Here is a 22,618-nt window from a genome sequence, read left to right as displayed (position 1 = left end):
CACACACACACACACACACACACACACACCTCTATCGTCTGGTGTGGACTAAAAGCGAGGTACGTTTAGTCCACAGCAGACGATGAGGAGATAGGAGTGCAGGAGAAGAGGATGAGGCAGAAGAAGTGATTACAGGAAAAGGAGATGTCTCGATAAGATGACAGACACATGAATGAGGTGTCAATCTGTAGTTATAAAAGAGGAGCCGACACATGCACATGAGCACACACGAGCACACACGAGCACACGCTTAGTTTTGTTAAGGTCTGACAGCGCTGTCTTTGGTATGTATTTTACAAAGAAAGCAGAAAAGACTTGAACCCTACAGGGGAACTAGCCAGCGCAGATAACATCACTCTGGACTGCTGATGAAGGCTCACAGTCTAGTCCACTCTATCACTTCACCATACTGTATGTATGAACAGACCTGTATATACACAGCATACAACCCACAAAGCCAACGGAAAAAAAGCATAGTAGGGATTTTCACAACAACCATTTCTCCCAAAAAACACTCAATGGCGATTATTCTGACTATGAAACACTTCAAGGGGACACAGCATGAACATTCATCGCCTGTCAGCCCTGAAAAAAAAAAACATTTACAGTGAACACCCACGCTGAAAAAAAAAAAACCCCTACATATATTTGCATGCATGTTCTTCACCACCAGGCAGACCCACATCTGCACAGCAGTTACACATATAAGTGAACAAGAAAGCAAACACACGGCATTTACTGTGGACTTGGTTGTCCCAGAAGAATATCTCATGTCCCCAAGACCAAATATTTACAGACTTACTTCATTTTTTATCTCCATTCTCATCTTGCATTCTGTATGTTTGTATTAGAGTGTGCAAAGACGTGCATGTGCCAGTGCGTGCATGTACTTTGTAGGAGCTGCCTGTTGAGACGGTGAATTAAACAGAAAGTGCATTTGATCTGCAAAACACTCCAGGGCAAGCAAACACACACACACACACACACAGGCTTGCATACAGCATCAAAATCATTTCCGTCACAGAATCTATTCTTAGGAGCAGCAACAAACCATTCTTTCCCTGATATAAATCTCTTATTCATCCCCGCATAGTCATGCACACACACACCGACACGTGCACACTCACTTCGCTCAAAGCTACACTCCCTGGTGGTCATACCGCATTCACATAATGTTCTTTGTTTTTATTTTCTAGAACAGGATTTGTTCCAGGTAAGTCACAGCATGAAGACCTTTTGGGGCTTATTTAACTCGTGAACATGCATGCACAACACACGCCGGAGCTTTTGTCTGTGGTGGTGGCTGTTTGTGCAGGTGTTTTGAGGTCAGCGGCGCTCTCTGAACGTCTAAGCTTCGTATTCCATGTCTCTCTCTCTCTCTTCATTGCGTCCTCAGATAGATGCATCCACACCCCAGCACACACAATCTGAACAGTGAGAAGTTAAATCAACACAGCTGCAACAACTCAGCCCTGATCAGCCTCCACCCTTCACTTGGCCATCTCCACTACATCTTTAATCAAGCTACTCCTCCCTCTCTGTTCTGCCTTTTGCCCTCTTGCTCTCTCGATCCTCTGACTCCATCCTCCTTTCTTCTCTTCTCCCGCTTTACTCAATCTTGCATTAGTCACTGTTAAATTTATATACCTGCTAGCTCTTTGGAAGTTCTGCCAGTGCACAGGGCTTCAGATCTCACTCCTCCACCTCCTATTTGCTCTCCTCACAACATCATGCTCGTTTTGCTCTCCATCCATACTGCCACATCTCACTCCCCCTCTCCTTGCCCTTCTCTGCCCTCCCAGCGTTTGCGCGTGCATGCTCCACCCTTAGGGAGAATCGTGTGCCCAGCAATGCAGCGCAACTGCCCAGTTACCTCCAGCTGCGTCAGCACGGGACAGAAAGCGTAAACGGCAGGGGCCTCCAAGGGAAACAGGAGCATTCACCTCCCCCCGTCTGTCTGCCTGGATTTTTATAAGTGTGTGTGTGTACGTATGCATACAGTAGACACACATGTGAACACAACTGCATGACCAGGAGCCAGAAGATCGGATGTTATCATTTACCGCTTGTGGAAGAGGAACGATATGATTTCCAAATTCCTGTTATTTACAAATGTGGCTCCCTGTGCGCTCTGCTTTCACCTTGCGTGACATGATAATATTCTTTTAGAGGAAATACTACATTTGCCATTCAGGTGCTTTTAAAGCACCCCCTCTGGTTTGAAACATTAATTACTACAGCAATGAAGGTTATACCTTGAGACATTTTTATTTAAGTTGATGGAAAACGCATTTTTACTTCAAACTGCAATTTTCTTGACTTTTTAAGTATCAAATAAACAGCTGTTTCTGGTGTGAATAGTGAATAAGTGCTCGCTGCCTGATCCAAAACAAACTCAACTAAAGTAAGATGCCAACGAGATTAGATCCCAATCCTTCCCACATAGCAAACATTGCTACCAAAGACACCAGAACCTGTACCACTGAAAAGTACCTAAAGCCAGTTTAGCGTTCACAAACTACAGGTCGGGCAAACAAATTAGTCTCTCCACATAGCGACTCCTAAATTATGAACAAGCCCAGAATTTGTCACAAATGGACTCACACAGTGTGAAATTAAGAACTCCACTTGAGAGATTGTTTTAAAAAATATTGATTCAAATTTCATTGTGATAAAACAAGGGAGCGTGAGAGCAGCCAGTATCAGTAATCTGTGGGTGTGTGTGAAATACTGGAATTCAACAAGTATTACCACGTTAGACTGTATATGACTCAGACTTTGTACACTCTAAGAGTTTAAGCACTGAATCAATAATTTCACATCGTATCTGGAGATTGTGATGTCAGGACTGAAATATCTCAAAGATTAGTTTGACTGCCTTGACATTTTGCAGATATTCATGGTCCCCAAAGGAGAAAAAAGAAGATCCCGCTGACTTTGGTGAACCTTCTGACTTTTCTGTGCCAGCATGAGGTTCACATTTGGTTTTGAATTACATGTCCTACCAGCGACTGAAAAGGTTCTCATTAAATTTGGAAATAGAAATGGACTGGCATTTAGATAGAGCTTTTCTAGTCTTACTGACCGCTCAAAACATTTGAGACTACAAGCCACATCTGACCACACTTTATTCTCATGCTGTAAGCACTTTATCTACCTCATGTCCAGGGATGATTTAGACTCACCAGTTAGCCTAATGTGCATGTTTTTGTTCTGTGGGAGGAAGCCAGATCAGCCACATGAAAGGCAGAGGAAAAACATGCAAACTCAACACAGAACGGCCTGAGCCAGGGGCTCGAACCAGGACCCTTCTTTCTGTGAGGTAACAGTCGTAACCACTATGGTGGCTGTTGGGTGATAGACAGGAAATGCAAATTTCCAATCAAACTTGACTGCACTTTGCACTAATTAAAAAGAATTATATTATTCTATAGTCACTAGCTAAACCAATCTAGTGCAAATGATTAAATAAATACTAAAGAATGCTAAATAATGGTAATATCAGCAGCAGCAGCAGCAGCTTCTTATCAAGGCTCCTGCCAGTGATTATTTCCATCCATCTTCTTAACCGCTTCTCCCGTTCAGGGTTGTGGGCTGGAATCGATCCCAGATGTTATGGAGGAGATGGAGTGAAACTTGAACAATTTGCCAGGTTATCACAGAGCTAAAACCTACTGATTTTACCATTTTCAATCACTACTTGTAGTATGCAGGACTGTAGGAGGAAGCTGGAGTACCTGGAGAAGGCCCCTGCCAGCTGGAGGGATTCGAACCTAGAACCTTCTTGCTATGAGGCGACAGTGCTAACCACTATGTTGGCTGTTAGAAGATATGATGGATGGATGACTTGTACCAAATCTATAAAATAGTGGGAACTGAGAAGCAGAGAATCAGCCACCATTGGTTTCCACATCTCCAGTGAAGCTGGATTTAACACGCATGTTGGTCTTGACTTGCTTTTCTCACATCTATTAAAGATTTTATTCAGCAGGTGGGCACTGAAGATTAGCATTATGAATTCAGTACCTGGTCAAATGAGACCACAGCCTCCGCTTCTCTTCCTCAGTTATGCCGCTGAATAATGGCGAGAAAAACATGGAAGCTGACCTTTGGAGACAAAATATCATCACTTCATCCTATTAAATTCTTTGAAAACTTGTCACAATTAGCATGCAAATATCTTCATTTAGAAAATTTGTTTTGTAAGGCCATGCTGACCTTTGACCACTAAACTTTCATCAGTTCATTTTTGCATCGGAGTAAATGTTTGTGGCAAATTTGTAAAAGAAAAAAATTCCCCTGAGCTGTTTGAGAGATATCATGTTTACAACAATAGATGGATGTACAGACAGAGAGACGACCTGAAAGCATAATCCATCCTGTCACAGCTATTACTGGTGTGGAAGCATAAGAAGCCAATCAAAATATAGCCTGAGGTGAAGTCTTTGACTTTCGCGTTTTGTCAGAAACCCAAAACATATTAAACGTGCTTTTACATCAGACAAAGATAAGCAGCAAATCCCCACAAAGCTGCAGTGTTTGCTTGATAAATAATTGATAATTCTCTGTCAATCAAAAAATCATTAGAGCTCTACTGTACTCATTAACTTTAAGCTCAAAGCGCTGCTTTGCAGAGAACACATAACTGTAGACTCTGTGCTCTTATTGTTCAGTAGGAACACACAGGGAAAGAAAGCATGTGGACAAATTAACAAACTTCAGAAAAAGTAATCCAAACCCAGAGACATTATCGCACTTGTCATCTCTGCCAGAGTTGTACTGCTGCCATCTTCATGTCTTGCTTTCCTCAGGGGGTTTCCCTCCAACAATCTGGTCTTCAGCAAAGAAACGCATGCTTGGACTGGGTTCAGATGACTGACTTGGCCACTGAAGTACATTCCACGATTTCAACATACAAACTCATTAATTAGATTCATATTTTGGATAATTGTCCTAAAACTGGAGGGGCAGTGAGGAGTAACAGATAGGAGTCAAAACCAGAATGCAGAACCCAAATATTTAGAAAAATCACTCTCAGCTACGAAATGAGCCAGTTAAAGATCTAGTGTTTGCTAGAAACCCTCGACTAACTATAAACACACACACACACACACACACAGCTGGAGGTCTACTGATTCACCACAGGCAACAAAAGATAAAAAAACAGTCACTTTAAAGCTCATAGAAACACAGACCTACTTTCATAATTGAGGTTAGAGGCAGACTTGCTTTAATTCCTGTGAAGGCCCAGGTCACCACATCCATCACTCATACATCGATGCAGCAGGCTTGGCCATTCATCACTCACTCTGGGATTTATTAGTCAAGTCTGGAGCTTGAGGGTGAGAGGCTAAGTGATGAGCATTGTATTAGCCGTTATCAGCACAGAGAGAGAGACCAAAGTTGGTCTGTTTGCTTATCCCCCCCCACACACACACACACACACACACACAATCGGAGTGTTTAATCAGAGCTGGGGCTGCCAGAGCTGGAAGTTAAATATACAGCCATGCACAAACATTCATGTGTCAAATAGTACACACCAAAAAAAGAAGAAGAAAAAAAATCTGATAACACTTAAACACTTTCACACACACAAACATCCTGTGGAAACCCAATCTGTCTGAAACCAGCATAGCACTCAGTGGGCGCCTAACCACCAGAACAGACTTGTTTAGCACGCTGGATGACCAAAGAACACACTTTTTAATACGCACACCCACAATCAACTTGTTGGGAACAGTGCCACTACCAGCCAGCCGAGTTGCCCGGGGGGCACCGCACCATGTCTCATCGTTGAAAGCTAAGGTTGAACGCAGTGGTAGTGCCTGGCGTAGAGCTGTCACTTTGACTCCTGATCCAGGTTATTTGCTCTGAGCGCTAATAGGCCAGGTTCTGCGTTACGGGGTCACTTCAGTCACATGATGGGCATACTTTTTTTTTTTTCCCCTTCATGTGTAACAGCGAGACAAAAAACGCATGCACCACACAGGCTTTTATTACTAGCTGTGCCTTAAAAGCCTTGCTGCTGCGTACAGTGTTTTACATTCAGCTAGAAAACCAAAGGAGTCAAAGTGTGTGTAAGTGTGTATGTGTGTGTGCGTGAGAGAGAGAGATAGTGAGCGAGTCTGTCTGTGTAAGTGCTCTCTATCTTGCCAGCCTCAAATCCAAAGCAATTAGAGAGGCCAGATGGTGGGCTGGACTCACAGTAAATAGCTGTGCATTGACAGAAGAAGCCTGCAACAAAAATGAACTGTGACAAGGAGCCAGGATGACACACAGATACATGACGGCATCAAAGCACCAGGCAAACACTGAGAACTCGCTGCCATCACTGCCATATACCAACTGTCACCATCACAGGCACGTTAAAGAGCAGAATTTGCTTGTGTCAGTTTTTGTTTTGTGGGGAAACAGCAGCGCTTTTTAATGTCCAAACTAAATGAGGCAGGTGCATATGCATGCATCAACACACGCACACAGCATATTTAAGCATAAACCTACACACAGTTAAACTTCTGCATGCCCTCTTGTTGAAATTTGACCAAACCTGTTTGGTTTAGGCAGAGCTCAAACAATGCAGCCTTTGAGAGGCGCTCCATTCACCCAGTTTCAGCTTGGCCTGCACATTCCCCAACTGAAAACACAAGCTGCCTCCCTCCAGGAAAACCACTGAAGCTACATGCCCACATTCCTGCTCTCTACCCTTTTCTCTACGCTTGTACAGCTTTTACATGAGAACTGCTGAAACTCTGCTGAATATAATAGTATTCCTGCACTCTGAAATAGGAATGCATCAGTGCTTTCATTATCTCCAGGCACCGGTGAAACACCTAATAGAAAAATGTGCCCTTTAAACAACTACAGCATCTGCTACCTAGCCATTACTAAGGCAGCAAGTTTACTTCTGCCAGCCAAGTCACATATACAAAACAGAACGGGAGGAGGTGGAGCTCAGGACAATTATAAACCACGAAATGGCATCTCCTGTTCCTGCGCTCATTTTCCCATAAGCCTGTTATCACACTTCTGTTGACACACACTCACAGATTTATCAAAAGTGAAATGAGACAAGCAGCCAGACCAGGAAATGAGAGTGTGGGGAAGGGGAGAAAAAGCAGGGGTGTGTCTGAGATCTGAAGGATGGGTGACAAGAGACCGAGAAGCTACTTCATATCCTGATCAATTAATCTATAAATTTAATCAGTGTGAATCAATGACTGGCGTTTCTATTCAATCTGGGTGCTCAGTCATCCAGCTAACCTCAAGTGTCAAAGAGACATGAAGGTAAGAAAGAGGAGACACATACTACACACAGCAACACCGGAACATTTCAAAAATCAAGAAATCTTTAATAGTAACTGAATACGGAAAAATAATCTAGAAAGACATGACAAAAATGGCAATACCAACTCTAATCTGTATTTTTACTTCTTTTTAAGACCAAAATAAAACTCAAATAAAAAAAAAAAATACAAAAAAAGAAAAGAAAAAAAGAACAACTTTACACAAAGCAGTCAATAATAAAAAGCACATTTTGGGTAAGACTGTTTTGTTGTGTGTTTGTATACAGTTTCACTTGTATAGAAGAAGCACATTTGCCAGTTTTGGCAGCAATCACAGCGCAGCAGTCAAGAATAAAGCACTCATAAAACATAAATTATAAAGCACTGCAAAAATAACAGAAGAGAGGAGAAGCGGTAAACAGGAGAAAATAAATCCTTCATGCGTGCTGTCACTGAGTAATACACAAACATGACACCATAAATTAGTAATTCTTTTTTCTGCTACATATTTATATATTTATACTATGTACACCGGAAGCTTCTCTTTTTTTTCTTTTTTTCTTCATTTTTTACTTAATGCATGTGAGATGGGAGATGTTAAGGCTTTGATTACTCATCAGATGTTTGGAGCCAAAGAAACGATAAGAGCACGTTGCTCTCAGGAAAAAGAAAAAGAAAAAAAAAGGAAAAAGAAAATATTGGATATTCTGACTATCTAACCTTGTGCAAGACCTGGACCAGGTTTGCAGATTTCTCTTAAAAGCATTTTGTCTGACAAGCCTTACTTGGGCACCGAGGTGGGTGGCAATGGGATGTGCTTGTGTGTGTGTGTGTGTGTGTGTGTGTGTGTGTGTCTGTGGAGGCGGTCGCAGTAGCATGTGTGTGTGAAGTAAAAGACAACATTTTGGAGTCAAGTTTAAAAAAAAAAAAAAAAAGAAAAAAAAAGCGACTCTTCTAAAAGCATTCAAAGGGCTCTGGGAGGGGGAGGAGGTCAGCGCAGTGGCATTTTTATGAAAGCGATATTTCCCTCTGCAGAACAAGACCAGAACGGACAATCGCTTTCCTAAAAAGCCTGTGTCTGTGACACTGGGTGAAAGGTGTGCGTCTCCCCCGAATGTGTAGTTGTTTATGTTCTACACAGTCACTGATTCGGGAACAGGCTGGACACTTTGGGGGGCAGAAAGCACTGGAGCAGGGGGACACATCACGGTACAGCTCTTTCCACACTAACAGAACTCTGTATGTGTCCTGACAGAGCCGCTGTGGAAGAGGCAGAGTAAGACGAAGTGTGTTCGTGTGTGTGTGTGCAGCTACGCGAACACATTTGTGTGGGCTTGTGTCAGGAGATGGCAGAGTTGTCAGGTAGAAGGTGTCTTCTGCACAGTTTGGCTGTGGGAGTGAGCATAATGAGACTGACTGAGGGGTGTTTGTGTGTGGGCGAATGCATCTCAGCACTCTGCGAATGTATACGTACAGTATGTGTGTGTGCGCCGAGTGAGTGAGTCTTCTCGAAATGCACAATAATATCTTCGGTTTGCCAGTTTTCCATGGTGACAAAGGGTGGCTACTCAAGTTACAGTCCAATGGCAGCGAGAGATGTCCTAAAGCCGCCGAACACACTGGCACACAGATTTGCACACACACACACACACACACACACGCCGAGCGCTGACTCAACAGACCGTTGCTTGCGTCGTTACGGTCTACCTGATGAATTGAGTATTGTGTGTAAGTTTTTGCATTGTGCAGAGTTTCTGTCAAGGAGAAGGTGAAGCCAATTGTCTGCCAAGAAATGTGTGCTTATAAATGCAGATAAAGTTACCTCGGATTAAAAAAAAAAAAAAAAAACAAATTCAAGCATATGCATCCCCCCCCCCCAAATCAAATTGGCCCTTGGATAAATTAAACTCAGTCAGTTCAGTATGTTATAAACACCCAAACTACTGAGGTATGCGTTAGGTTAAAAATTACATTCTGAATGCCTTCTGAGGTTTAGCCGACCCACAAACGCTTTCCTCTTTACTTCCATAACATCGGAAACACTGGCTCCATCGATCTGATATTTACATTTTCATAAATATCCACATTTTCACAAGAAAAATAAAGATGCTTACGTATATAGTACACAGATAGCTCACACCAAAATGTACATACAACAGTTTTGTCCCTTTGTCAGTATTCTTTTTTTGACCCCCCCTTCCAAAAAAAAAAAAACAAAAACAAAAAAAACAACTAAGTGTTGCACTCATATTTCTTTGTATTGGTGACACATACAAGTGTAAAAATAATACATTTTCATATTGAGTGTGACAAATCAGCTGCATTCGGCAAATTTACTGTACCCCAGGTTGGCAGGAGTTGCATTTAAGTATAAGCTAAGGCCATTAGACGATAATCCTATTGAACACACTGGCTTACAATATGCTAGACAGTGCTCAAACACGAAGCGCCGTCTCTATTTTTGTCATCTGTCTCTCTCTCTCGCCACCTCTCTGAAGGTTAACAGCCATCACAAAGGCAAACAAGGTCTGCCTCGCCCTGTACAGATACTGGGTGAGTGTTTCTCTCTCACATCTGTAGTTCAAGGTTTAAAAAAAAAAACAGCCACGATAAGAAACGCAAGCACAGTCATCTTTGCCCTTAGGAATGGGTCACCCTGCATTTGCCCTTATGACCTGCAGCAGAAGCCAACCCATTTCTTAGAAGGTCCTTTACAGGAGGTCAGGTACAGTCATCGAGACCCCTTTCATTGGATTCCCAGTGGGTCCGAGGACAGCTGATTAGGAAGGGCAGGGAACGCAATGATTAGAGGAGCTTCGGTTCTCTCTACGATTGTCCATCACAGTCGCCCAGTGGCTATGCAGATATGGTGACGCATGCAAATGTACACACACCGAGTCTCAAAGACAGCGGTGTACAATAGCCATGGAGTAATATTTGCCCGAGCAGGCCTCCGGTGGCTCGTTAAAAGGATAAATTAACAGTCAGGAGACAATCGGCCCTGAACCTGCATCATAAAAAGGGCCATTTCGCCACATGTTGCCTGTTAGTCAATATGACTCCCATAGCTTTGCTGCGGATGCAACCTTTTATGTCTCCCGATCAATTCACTACATTTAACAACACTGGCTAATGGAAAGAAATATATGATCTCATTGAAAATCTGTCTAACCTAATGCCATTGCACTCTGGAGGTGGGGCTCTTGTTACATCTCACCATTTACTAAAGCGGGAGAGGCAGCTGGGGTGTCTGTGCAGTGGAGTGAACATGGCCACTCCAGGTGGATTAGTCACTCCTGGCATGTCAGGGCACACCGGGCTGGAGTAGAGTAAGTGGGGTGTCTGACACATCAGGAGCGGTAAAATACTACTTTGCTCTCGGTAGCCCTGACCTCAACACCGCCCTGGATAAATCATAAACTCCCCATAAACACTGGAGAGAAAGGGAGAGAAGGATGCGGAGAGAGAGGAGGAGAGACTGAAGCATGATGGAGAGATGGAGGTGGGAGGGAGAGAGGAATCGCCACGTCATAAACGATAAGTGGTGGCAATCTGTTGGTCCCGGCTAAGCGAGCGACTTCACGGCTCATTACCAATCAAGCTCCTCCTGTCAGGAGCGCTCTGAATAGACGAGGATGAGGAGGAAGAGAAAAGAAGAGACGTGCTCCTTTCTAGTCCTCCTGCCTCCTGAATCCCTCTCCCCATCCTTTGACCCTGTCAGATCAGCTACACCTCATTCCCTCATCTCTTGTTTACCGTCTCTTACCTCCAGGCACAGTGCAAAAGTTTGCTCGTGAACACCTTGTTAGGAACTTGGTTCAAACTCTCAGCAAACTTACTTTGTTAAAACCTAACTGCTTTTCTATTTGCTCGGCACACAAAGACCTCATGTTCTTTAAATTTTTTGCTAAGTTCAAATTGAGAGTGTCTACTGCCTGTGATAGTTGGCAGAGTTGTTTTGAGAAGAAGGCAGAGAGAGCAGAGCGAAGTCACCAGCAGACATAAGCAAATACATTTTTACTGTCTCGAAATTACCTGATGGTTACTGTCTATACTTTCAAACTGACTCATACCGCTGTCCTCCACTTCCCACCAGGTGTCACAGCTCAACACGTTGGCAAAACAAAAAGTTTCCCACAGAAGTAAAGAGATTTGCAGGCATCAGGTAACTGCTTGACAACTTATTCCACGGCTACTGTTTTAGTGAAGATAACAGCGAATATGCAAGTGAGATGCCTCCTCTAAGCTTGTAATCACTTTTCCATGAACCTACTCCCACATTACATTGTTTCTCTTTAGCCTGTCTGTCAGTCAATAGGCAAGGTCCCAGTGATAGCGAGAGCACGAGCAGAAGCGGTGGGAGGCATGTTGTTCTTTTCTCCGTTTGATTTTTACTTCTTAGGGACCACATAACAACAACAACAATCCTTTTACAACATCCCACCACACCCTCTTTTTCATTCTGTCCACTGTGATTAATGATAGACTATAGTTAAAATTGATTTTTTTGTTTTTCAAAAATAAAAGTGGTATGATTTTCTTTTCACCATCAAACAGGGACAAGACCCCACCGCCACAAAATCCTCAGGAGGAATTCTCCAGCTCGCCTTTTCGCCTCCTCCTCCTCCCCTTCCTCCAATTCCTCCTCCTCTATACGTAAACTGCAGTCCGTGAGATGACCGAGCCATCACGCTGGGACTCCATGTCATCATCGTATTCTCCAATCATCTCCTGATCGCGAATTGAGCGAGGCAAATGGATGGGGCCACCAGGATTGTAGTGATCATAGTTCTCTGCTTCGTCAAGCTCGTCAAACTTCCTCTTCTCCGCGTCGTCCAACTCGTTGCTTAGCAGGATGTCTTGGGCAGTGGGTGTGGTGCTAACCACTTCAGGGTGGCCTCCCATGGTAATCAGCTGGTGGTTGTTTTTCTCTCCAAGGGCCTGAATGGGGGAGCTCTCGCTGTAAACGTAGATGGGGCCGTTGTTGTTGCCGCCGCCGTTTCCCGCACCTCCATTTGTGCCGTTCTTGCTCGCTTTCTTGCCGCCCCCGAATATGCGCGTCTTCATGTCACTGCCGCCATTGGCGCGGTAACCCTGCTGCTGCCTGCGCCTACGGGTGACGAGCACGGCGATGAGAGCGGCAACCAAAAGGAGGGCCAGCAGGGAGCCAATCACAGCTCCCGCCACCACGCCAGCATTGGATGGGTTCTTTGGGGGCTCTGTAGGAGGGAGGCAGGGAGGGAGAAAAACAGGGAAGAAAAAGGATATGGTTGAGAAAGGGTAGAAAGAAAGAAAAAAAAAAAAAAAAAAGGTTCGACCAGTGGAGAGGAAGACAAAAAAATTAAGACAGCCAAAAAAAAGTTTTGGTTTTTTTTGTTTGGTTTTTTTAAAAAAAAGAGCAAGATGGCAAGAAAAAGGTTGGATGATGTCAGTGGTGCTGGTCTGAAATGTATGCAGTCAAGTGTGTAAGAGTGCTGAGGTGTCAGTATAGTCAAGTGTGTGTGTGTGTGTGCACGACGAGCATCCTTCTACTTTGACATTTCCTCCTCTCCCTCAGAGCTGCTGCTGTCCCCAGTCCCACAGCTACGTCACAACAACGTCTCAACCACCCTCCCCCCTGTGTTGCCCTTCGATAGCCAGGGTCTTTCCATAGACCACCATCAAAAGGCAAGGCAGGGGGTTAAAAAAAAATGTGCAACACACACACACACGCACGCACACACACTTTTATTAAAGAGCATGGATCAGTGTGTGCAGAGCAGAACAGGTGGAGGCCGTGCAGAGGAGGATAATGATGAATGGAGGAGGAAGGAAGGGTGGAAATTAGATGAGGAGGAGAAGGTGGTGGTGGTGGAGGAGGAGAAGGTGGTACTGGAGGAGGAGGCGGCGGATTGAGTGAGTGACAAAGCGACACAGCGGAATGACAAGTCTTCCTGGAAGCCGTGTATGAGCGCGGGCACAGACTGCTGCCCCTCTCCACTTCTGTACGCCACAGGCACTGGTTGAGTGCGCATCAGTCTTATATGTGGGTCCATTTTTCCTCTGGCATTACACATACACAAGAAAAATAAGTCACTTTAGTTCATTTTAATATTGACAAAGGCTTTGTTAGAGTGCAAACTAGCTCAGGAGGCTATGACTGAAACTAGGGCTCTGCAATCAAACACACAGCATCCCTGTTTGTGCGTCTTTGTACAAAAAAACTCCAGGGATAAGCAGTGCTGTCTAAATCAGGGTTGTAAAGAGGTCCCATGTGACTTGTCAGTACTCTTTTTCTGAACTTGTACTTTCTCCTCCCCTGATATTCCCCTTCAGTAATACTAGTGCTGTATTTTAAAGCAGGTATTTCAACGGCAACAAATTCAATTGCTTCTGCATGAAAGTCAGCTAACAGTTCAGACTGGGGCTGTGTATTAAATGAAATGCTTCCATTTGTCGTGTCAATAAAAATGCACGAGTCAGTGCAGATATCAAAGCTATTCTAATGTTCCAGTTCAGACTTCATACAGTTATAAAGGAACGTGACTAAATGAAAACATTAAATTCAGGAAGTTCTAAAATCTTTTAGCTGATTGTGTCACGGGCACAGACTAGCCTAGACTAGTAACACTATTAACACAAGCAGGATGTTGCTGCTTTGTACGGGCTTCGGGGGTCATGAGTTCAGGGCTCTAAGTGCTTTCAGGGACTCTGACAACTCCCCACAAACACAACCTGTGACCGTTTTCCCATGTGCTGCAGTGTCATCTCTGACTCAGTGGGCAGCGAGAATAAAACCAGAATAATGTTTGCATTCGCTGTACGCCAAAGCTTTGGATAGAAGTGTTCTACAAACGTTAAAGGGAATATGCCGACGACATAACGAGTGGTATAACTCAGACAGGAATAACAAATTAGAAAGACAGCTTAGACTTTATTCCGTAAGCTGTTCCTGCAGCATGCCTTCTTGGAAGATATAAAAGTAAGCCTGCTTGAAGTAGGAACGGAAAATGATGTCTCAATATACATTATTCCTACTTTTACAGGGTTCAAAGCATTCACGTTCATGTCTCCGATTTCTTATTTATTGTACTCATTACTTCGTGATGCCTCAGAATGAAATTAAAGGCTTTCATGTTGCTCTTTCTGCAACAATGCGCTTTGTTGAAACATGATGTAATGGAATATAGGCTGTTTGTTATCTGTCACTCCAAAGTGCTACCGCTCCACTCAGGTTTGAGCGCATTAACTACAGAATAAAACCAAATAAATTGTGGTGAGAAAATGTATTTTTTAATTTCAGACTCTGGCAGAAAGTGATCAAGAGCCCTCGGTTAAGCCGAACATCCTCTCTTGCCGCTCTTGCTTTCCTTTCCACACTCTGCACTTTCACCAGCCGCGCCAGAGGATTAACCGGTAGACGCTGCCGTTGAAATCCCTGCCTAAATTCGAAAGTAGCAAATCAGCTCGATTCTTATTGTCGGTTTCATTTGAAATCCAACAGAAGCCGGCCTCTCTTGTTAACTGTACAGAGAGCTGACAGTATTACTCGTGTAACACTGATTCGTGTCAAAAGAGAGAATGGTAGTCTACTGCTGTCTACACCTGTGCTTCACTCTTTTCTTCCTCTCCTCAGTTCTGCTACCATTTTCTCCATCTCTGCCTCCACTTCACTAGCTGTCTCCTGCACACGCTCCTTCAGCCCTCCAAATCCATTTTCCCTGTCCAATTTGCGTTTGTATTTCTGTCATGTGTTACTTCTCTGTGCTCTCCTCCTCTGTGCTTCACTTTCAACACATGCCTAGGGAAAGAATTAATAATGTGGGTACATTTTTCTTTCCTTTCGTACATCTTCTCACACTACTTTCCCCTTGCACACAGATCCCCCTTGCACACAGATCCCCCCCCCCTCTCTCTCTCTCTCCTTCACACACACACACACACACACACACACACACACACACACACACGAGAGTGAGAGCTAGCCCTCGGTGTCCACTTGTAACAGGAACACAAGAAATGCATTATCACCTCCGACTCTGTGGAGCTCCACCACATGCTACGTGGTGAAAATCTCAGTGCCAAGTTTGGGCCCGATGCTGCCACACACTGCTGTCACATCAAAGGGAATTACGCTGAAAATCAAATGCAAATTCTCTCTGAATTCTACTCATCTAATTATATTTAATGCGTAACTCAAGTCAGTTCTTAATAGTATTTTTTTTTTAAAAGTCTGCGCTGGTAAATCCTTTTGTGGATAATACATCATGTTTTATTCTACCCTTCTGGAGACAACATTTAAAAGATTCACAAAAAGAGATGTAAAGGAGCCATCACAGACTCCAAGTGCAGACTCAGTCACAACCTAACAAAGCACCAGTGGAATTTGAGTGAGTGACGAGAGGACACCTCAAAGACATGCTGACGAATGAACCAAATGAAAAACTGCAATATGCATGCTGTGTAGATAATGTGGGGAGAAAACCAAACATGCAGTATGACCCCCCCCCAAAAAAAAACCTCACACACACAGAGACACACAACATACTGTGGAAGCCAAAAAAACAGCATGGTCCTTATGAAGTCATGTCCAACACAACTGTACGCTCCAAGTGACCGCGAGTAATGAGAGAGATGGAGCAGAAGTAACGTTTGCTGCAGCCGTCCAAAAAACATGCATGGTCTCATTCACATACATACACACGTGCTCCATGGTCATCACTGCTCGGATGTTGTGCTGGGCTGCACCTAGAGCATCCCTTAGTAGTATTCTCTGTCAGTATGTTAAGTTATTGAACACAGCTGAGTGTGTCTGTGCGAGTGTGTGTCTCCAGAAATGTGCGTTTGTGTGTGCTAATTAGGGGTGGGAAGGGGGCCAGTTGCAGGCTGGAGGGAGACTTGGCTCCATCAGACCTGTTCTCTGGCTGTTTTCGCATGGCCGGAGACACACAACGACAGACGCAGACAGATACAGGCATACACACACAGACACACTCACACACTCTACCCCACGGAGGAAAATAGCCAAGCCCCTTGCCCTTGAACTGTCTCCTTGGATGAGTCTGAAAATGGGAAAAACGCACCGAATTGGGAGGAAATCTCTTTTCCGTTTAACTGAAGAGCCCTTCAGACCATGTGGGGGATTCAATCTAGAGCATTTAACTTTTTTGAGGTTCAGCTGAGCCACCCCTTTAAGGAATGATGAGGGAAAAAAACCAAGAAAAAAAAAATGGATGGAATCTGGGTTAGCCACACAAGAACCCCCCCTGAGAGGAGCCCAGAACGGAGGGATGGAGGGAGGGATGGAGACTACTAAGCTGTGATTAAGGAAGAGCTACTGGTATTTAAGAGTTAAGCTTAGAGAGAGAAAGATAGCACAAGCATGAGATGGAGAGAAGGAAAATGCTGGGGGCAGGAGTCTCTTTTCTGAGCAAGAAGATCAGCGGCAGACTTGCGGAGGCTGAAAGACAACCTGAGAGAGATAAGGAGGATGAGGAGAGAGCATATGCTAACTGAGTGGATGAGAGATGCAATGAAAGAGCAAACTGCAGTGAAATAGATGGCATCGGAGAGATAAATCGAAAGAAATGCAAGAAGAGAGAAGGCTAGGATGTGTTTGCGTGCCTGTGTGACTAAGCAGCAGGATCGAAGATGAGAGGAGGAGAGGCAAGGAGAAGAGAGGACATCCATCCCTCTTGCTGCCTCCATGTGCACAGGACAAGACCGAGGGCAGAAGGCGCGAGTAAGCACACAGACACTAGTGTGTAAATTTGTGTGTGTCATGCAGCTGTGGGGTAAAGGGGAGTGGGGGGACCTGCTATGTAGCAGGTGCTGGCCATTTCACGCCTGTCGGCCCCTCTTAGCCCCGTTTGTCTACACACGTTCACATTAGCATCCACAGGTCTGAACTGCAATCCCATCTGAAGGCATTACACATCTTTCTTAGACTCCTTAATTTCTCTTTAATAGTACTGACCGTCTTTCTTTATGTGCACTTCTCTCCCTTTTTGCTATCTAGAAACTTCTTTTCCTTTGACACTCGCTTGTTGGTTTAGTCACCTATTAAGTGTTGGCAATTTTAGCTCGCGTCTTATCCTCCTTCTGTGCCAATGAGTAAGAGAAGAGTAGGATGGAAGGAGGAGGTGGTCGGTAGCAAGAGAATAAGACCAACTGTGGGAAGTTCAACGCGGGTAAGGAACAAGCAGACCCGAAAGAAAATGAAAGAAGAGAAAGAGGGAAGTGGGATGAAGAATGGGGGAGGAGTGAAAATGTAGGATAAAAGACAGAGCAGGAGAGGAACGGATGGTGGAATTGAGAAGAGAAGCAGCCAGGAGCTGAAGCAGCAAAGGGTGACTGATCCGCTCTGAGAGGCTTGGAGACGGACAGAAACACACGCTACGCTGAGAGATAGCGGAGGCCAATAGTGGTGGAGATAGGATGCAGTAGCACATGATTCCCATGAGTTTTAAATGCTGTCAGCATCGCTTTCTCTCTCTCCATTCCTCGTGCCCTTACTCTCTGCTTCTTTGACTGAGGATTGCATGCTGGCACTGATTTATCTTGGTGTGGCATGTTCCCCATCTTTGTAGTCTAAAAGCAGCAGCCTCTTTCTCCCTCTGCTCGCTGGATCTTTGTATCTCACTTGCTTGTGTCTTGTAATACACAGCAGGAGTTGGTGACATCCTTTTGTGCTACAGAAGCCATTTACACTACCTACTGTATGCAGCAGTACAGAATGGCCCCAGAGGAGTGGTGGTGACGCATGCTGTGGCACCATAAGGAGCCAAGGGACTTGACGAAAGATGTAGGGGGGAGTGAGAGAGAAACAAAAATGAAATCGGGAGAGACGGAGCAAGAGGACTAGAAGAAGCAAAAAAAAAAAAAAATGTTGAAATGAGGCCATGGAGGAGCTGGGTGGCTCTTAAGATGTAGTCACTCTCTGCCCATCATGGAAAAGGTTTACCCCGATGTCAGCAGAAAATCACTTCCGGCTAAGTGCAGGCTGAAGAGTGAAGGAGGATGTATTTTGTATGAGGTGAAATATAGAAGTGAACACTGTTGAAAGGGGTGGCTAAAACTCTCAAACAGCAGCGATTGGACTGTATGACCTGCTCTGGAAGGTTCTCTCCAAGTGCTTACACCTGAATACATGCATGCATTTCACAACCTGCAAACATGTACCCACACACACCCAAAGTATTTTAGTTCATGCATCACTGCAGCCATACTGCAGACTATTCTAAAACCCACTATATTACAAAGTGAACCGTATCATTTTGAGTCAAATGTGTCACTTTATGTGTTGTTTGCTTTGCGTTAGTGTTTCCTGTTGTTACTGATGGCACAGAGTATGGCTGAGAAGCAGTGGATTTTAACGGCGACAAAGAAAAAAAAAAAGAATAAGAAAAAGTAGAAGTGAAAATATCTATGGGAACCATCTAGTTCGTGTGCAGCTCTCACAATATTGAACTACCATGAAAAACCTTCAGGGAAAAAAAAAATAAAATAAAAAATGCAAATGCCAAAAGATGTACTAAGCAGCTGACAGACCTTGGGTATTGATAAAGCATGGAAACTTTGATAATAGAGTTTATTAAGCGCATGCAAAGATACACAAAAAACTAACACGCACTCTTAAAAGCAGAGAGGGGAAGGGTTTTATGACGTGAAGAACAACAACAAGAAAGAAAAAAAAAAAACACAAAAGGAATGCACATGCAAGCTCTGATCGCTCAGATTCCCTCCCACACACACACACGCGCACTCACTCACACAGACACGCACCATGGACTGAGCAGCTGGACCCCTTAGCCCTACACTAAACACCCAAGTTAGCCCTCAGCACAGAAAATGTGTCCGTTTGTGTGTGTGAATATGTGACATGTGAGGTGCATGTAAGGTGCATCCCTAGGGAAGACATGAGCGCAGAGGACACCAGGAAATGTGTAGCCTGTGTGATAAAAGTGCACTTTGTTCCAGTTCATCGGTTCAGATATAAATGTTTTTATGTACAAGCTAAGGGAAACGTTTACATGATGAATGAGACCCAAGTGAGTCCCAAGAGTGGGCTTTCTCACTTTACTTATGAAATGTTCACTGCTTTATTGATGCCTTTACTGTGTACAATTTATCAGCGTGCTGGGGCATTTGCAAGTTGCGCAAATTACCCTTCGTATTGGTTTTAATCCATTTAGAGCCACAGAAGGGTTGACTTGCAGTGACAGGAACAATCATAATGTTAATTCATTATGTCACAGGGAAGTGCACAAATGAGATTGTTTCCACTGAGAAACATCACACGATGCTGAAATATGATATTTAAAATGTTATCTAACTGAAATTGTAAAGGCCACTTAAGCAGGTGCCTAATTTTAGCATGCTGCGCTGATCTGTGACACTTAAACTCACCTCTGACCAGGATCCCAAACTGTTCTTTGGTCGTCCCGATTTGGTTGTTGACCTCACAGAAAAAAGTGGTGTTGACAGACTCGTCCACATTCTGTACCTTGAGCACATTTTCACTGACCTGCACTGCAGGTGGAAACTCTCCTGTCGTCCTAGAGGGACAAAAGTGCATATCGGTATGAGAAAGAAGAGAACAGGAAAAGAAAAATAGGACATTTGACACTGGGGACAGAGAGTCGGACATTTACAGAAACGTGCTGCGTTGTACTGTTTCGTCATATTAAGCTAATCTTGATCAGCAGCACAAAACCAATCAGTTTGCCACCCTTCCCTAAAAGGCAATCCATTATAACACACTGCTGGAGATACAATGGGGACAGCAGGAAAATCAGTGTTGCTGGATCCAATCCCAAAATCTCATTTCTTCTATTTTAAACTTCCAGACTTTTTTTTTTCCCAGATTTTGTCACAGTTATGTTAATAGCTGATAATACAGAAAATGGAGACAGACGCACACTGTGTTTCTCATTATGCAAGGGTTAAATCTCAAGTCACAGAGTCCATTATGACAAATTATTCAACTATCTCCATAATCAGAGCACAGTTCTGTAGTTGCAATAATAAAAGCGCTGATTATAGCTCTGTGAGGACTGTGAAGCTGGTGATGAAGGGTAAGAAAGGGAAAATGTGACTAAAGAAAAATGGGAGAGACGGACAAAGAGATAAGACAATATAGATTTAAGGATGTGCCAATACTCACGACTTCCACTGGATAGTGGTTGGAGGGGGGTTTGCATTAGCCTTGCAGGTGAGCGCCACATTTGTGCGGCCGATGTACCAGTTGTTGTCATAACCTTCTATGGTTACCTGGGGAGCAACTGGGGGAAGAAAGAATGAATGGGAGGAGGAAATTTAATTAATTAATTTAAAAATAAAGAAAAAAACAATACAATGAGCTCAATTAATCGGGTTAGAATAATTGCTGATGGATGTATGTGCACTTGTGAGAGGTCTTACACTGAACTGCTAAATTCATCCTGAAGCTCTCTGGTTTGACCAGGGTCCTGTGTGATACGACACAGGTAATTTCTTTCCCGTTGTCGTTTGGCGTTGGGACCATGATGTACTCGCTGATCACCGTCAACGTGTTGTCAGTCCCCGGCTGCTGCTTCGTTGTGTAATTGCCATTGGCTGTAGTCACCCAGGAGATCTCGGCAGCGGGTTGGCCATTTGCTGACTTACAGCTTGCCACAGTGATTGGCTTAGTGCCAGCAACCACTGTTACAGGGGAGGCCGAGTTCTCGGGTTTAGCTGATGGATGGATGAACGACATGACGCAAGGGTGGAGAGTGGAGACAGGGGGAGACACAGAGTGGCAGAGAGAAGATTAAAGGATGTAGAGATAGATAAAATGGAAATAACACAGCTGAGGGAAAAGATATTGTGCACATTTATAAACAATCTGAGACACCAGCCGGGCAAAAGCAAATCTAAAACCCGATCTGAATGCGTCCTCTGTTGCCCTGCTCAGCCTCTCTCTGCACAGTAAACATTGAAGTAGGATCAAATATCTATTATGTTTATTTTATGACAGGATATGTATTCTTACCATGGAGGAGTTGTCAGTGCACTTTACTTTTTTCAAGCTTTTTGGAAATTAGTTTCTAAATGTATAACTTGTTTGTGAAATTTTACCAGCTCTGAGTAACTCAATACATGAAATTAGAGCTACGAGAATGTCATTTTCAACTCTTCACACATTTAAAATCGACGTGACCACATGGAATTGTCTGTTGTTGCCAATTCTCTACCACAGAATCATGTATACCTGCAGACAAACACAATAAATAACTATGTTGCTTATTTATCATTTGTTTTGTCCATAATACAGGTATGGGCAGAACTCCTTTGTTTTGTGAATATGTGTAAAGTGGCCCTAAGGGGTCAAACGGACTGCAGCTTAAGAAAACACCAGAAATGATGCAAAAGTAAACAAAATTATAAAAAAAAAAAATTTAAAAAATAAAAAAAATCTCACAAAACATAAAGCAAGTGTTTCGGGGGGAGGGGGGTTCATGACGGACCAACTGCGGGAATGACATAAATCAAAACATGCAAAGGATTTTTCTGAGACACCCTGAAAAGAAGCGAAGTATTCATCGGTGATGTGACGGACAAAAGGATGGAAGGTAACGTGTTTTAATTATACTGAGTCATTTAATACTGTACATATGTTTGCTATTAGCGGTTTACTGTTAGCATGTTACTTCTGCAGCTATTCCATCACGTTCCATGTTTTTATTCAAATTCCATTGTGTTTTGTAGCTTGTGCATGTTTCCATTTGCGTTTTTTTTTTTAAGTTGCATGTGGCCCATCATGCATGTGGGCATATAAGGAAGTTAGATTTGTAGTAGCGCTTATGGATATTTTCTAAAATGCAAACGTTCTGGCGACCAGCCCATGCCATACCTTGCCCTACTACATCTGGAAAATGCTCCAGACCACCCCCCATTGCCCTGAAGTACACTGAAAATGGATGGATGGATGTTCTATCATACTTTACTGTTTTATGGTTTTTCCATTATGCTTACAGATAAGTTTCCCCTTTGCTTTCTTAATCTCCAAGCTTTTATAACAAAGCTGTGACACCATGAGTGCAATGGGTTCCCACACTGATTACAAGTCATGTTAACATATAGCCACATTAAAAGCAATTCTCTCGTCATTGTTAAAAACAAAAGCTATCTCATGATATACATCAAGATTGAGTCACTGCTCAGGACCGTACTGAGATCAATTCCTTTCATCAAGGAAGCCAATCTCATTTCTAATAGTACTACTACTACATTAATCTAAGTCAGGTTTACTTCTTTTAAACAATTTATCCCACTTTTCTGTATAAATGTCTTGCTGTATAGCCTTTTGTTAAGTCTCACAGGGGAAAAAT

General features: G+C 43.5%; 1 protein-coding gene across 2 annotated transcripts in view; it reads right to left on the bottom strand.

Moving 5' to 3' along the window:
- Positions 1–22,618, bottom strand: part of si:ch73-22o12.1 (nectin-2) — an 85,638-nt gene that overhangs the window by 26,988 nt on the left and 36,032 nt on the right. The window contains exons 4-7 of one of the 2 annotated variants that reach the window (XM_014334462.2): positions 20,688–20,981; positions 20,431–20,548; positions 19,674–19,822; positions 7,332–12,505 (exon numbers count right to left, since the gene is read on the bottom strand). In XM_014334462.2, coding sequence (XP_014189948.1) covers positions 11,937–12,505; positions 19,674–19,822; positions 20,431–20,548; positions 20,688–20,981 — 1,130 coding nt within the window. In that variant the 3' untranslated portion in view covers positions 7,332–11,936. Of the gene's footprint in view, positions 1–7,331; positions 12,506–19,673; positions 19,823–20,430; positions 20,549–20,687; positions 20,982–22,618 lie in introns of those variants that run through there. The other variant, XM_005925159.3, reaches the window with a different exon arrangement.

Source organism: Haplochromis burtoni, unplaced genomic scaffold (genome assembly GCF_018398535.1).
Source record: "Haplochromis burtoni strain Fernald_Lab_line unplaced genomic scaffold, NCSU_Asbu1 Contig_80, whole genome shotgun sequence".
Classification (NCBI taxonomy): Eukaryota; Metazoa; Chordata; class Actinopteri; order Cichliformes; family Cichlidae; genus Haplochromis; species Haplochromis burtoni.
Note: the sequence above shows the minus strand (reverse complement) of the source record. Positions and strands in the feature narration are given on the sequence as shown.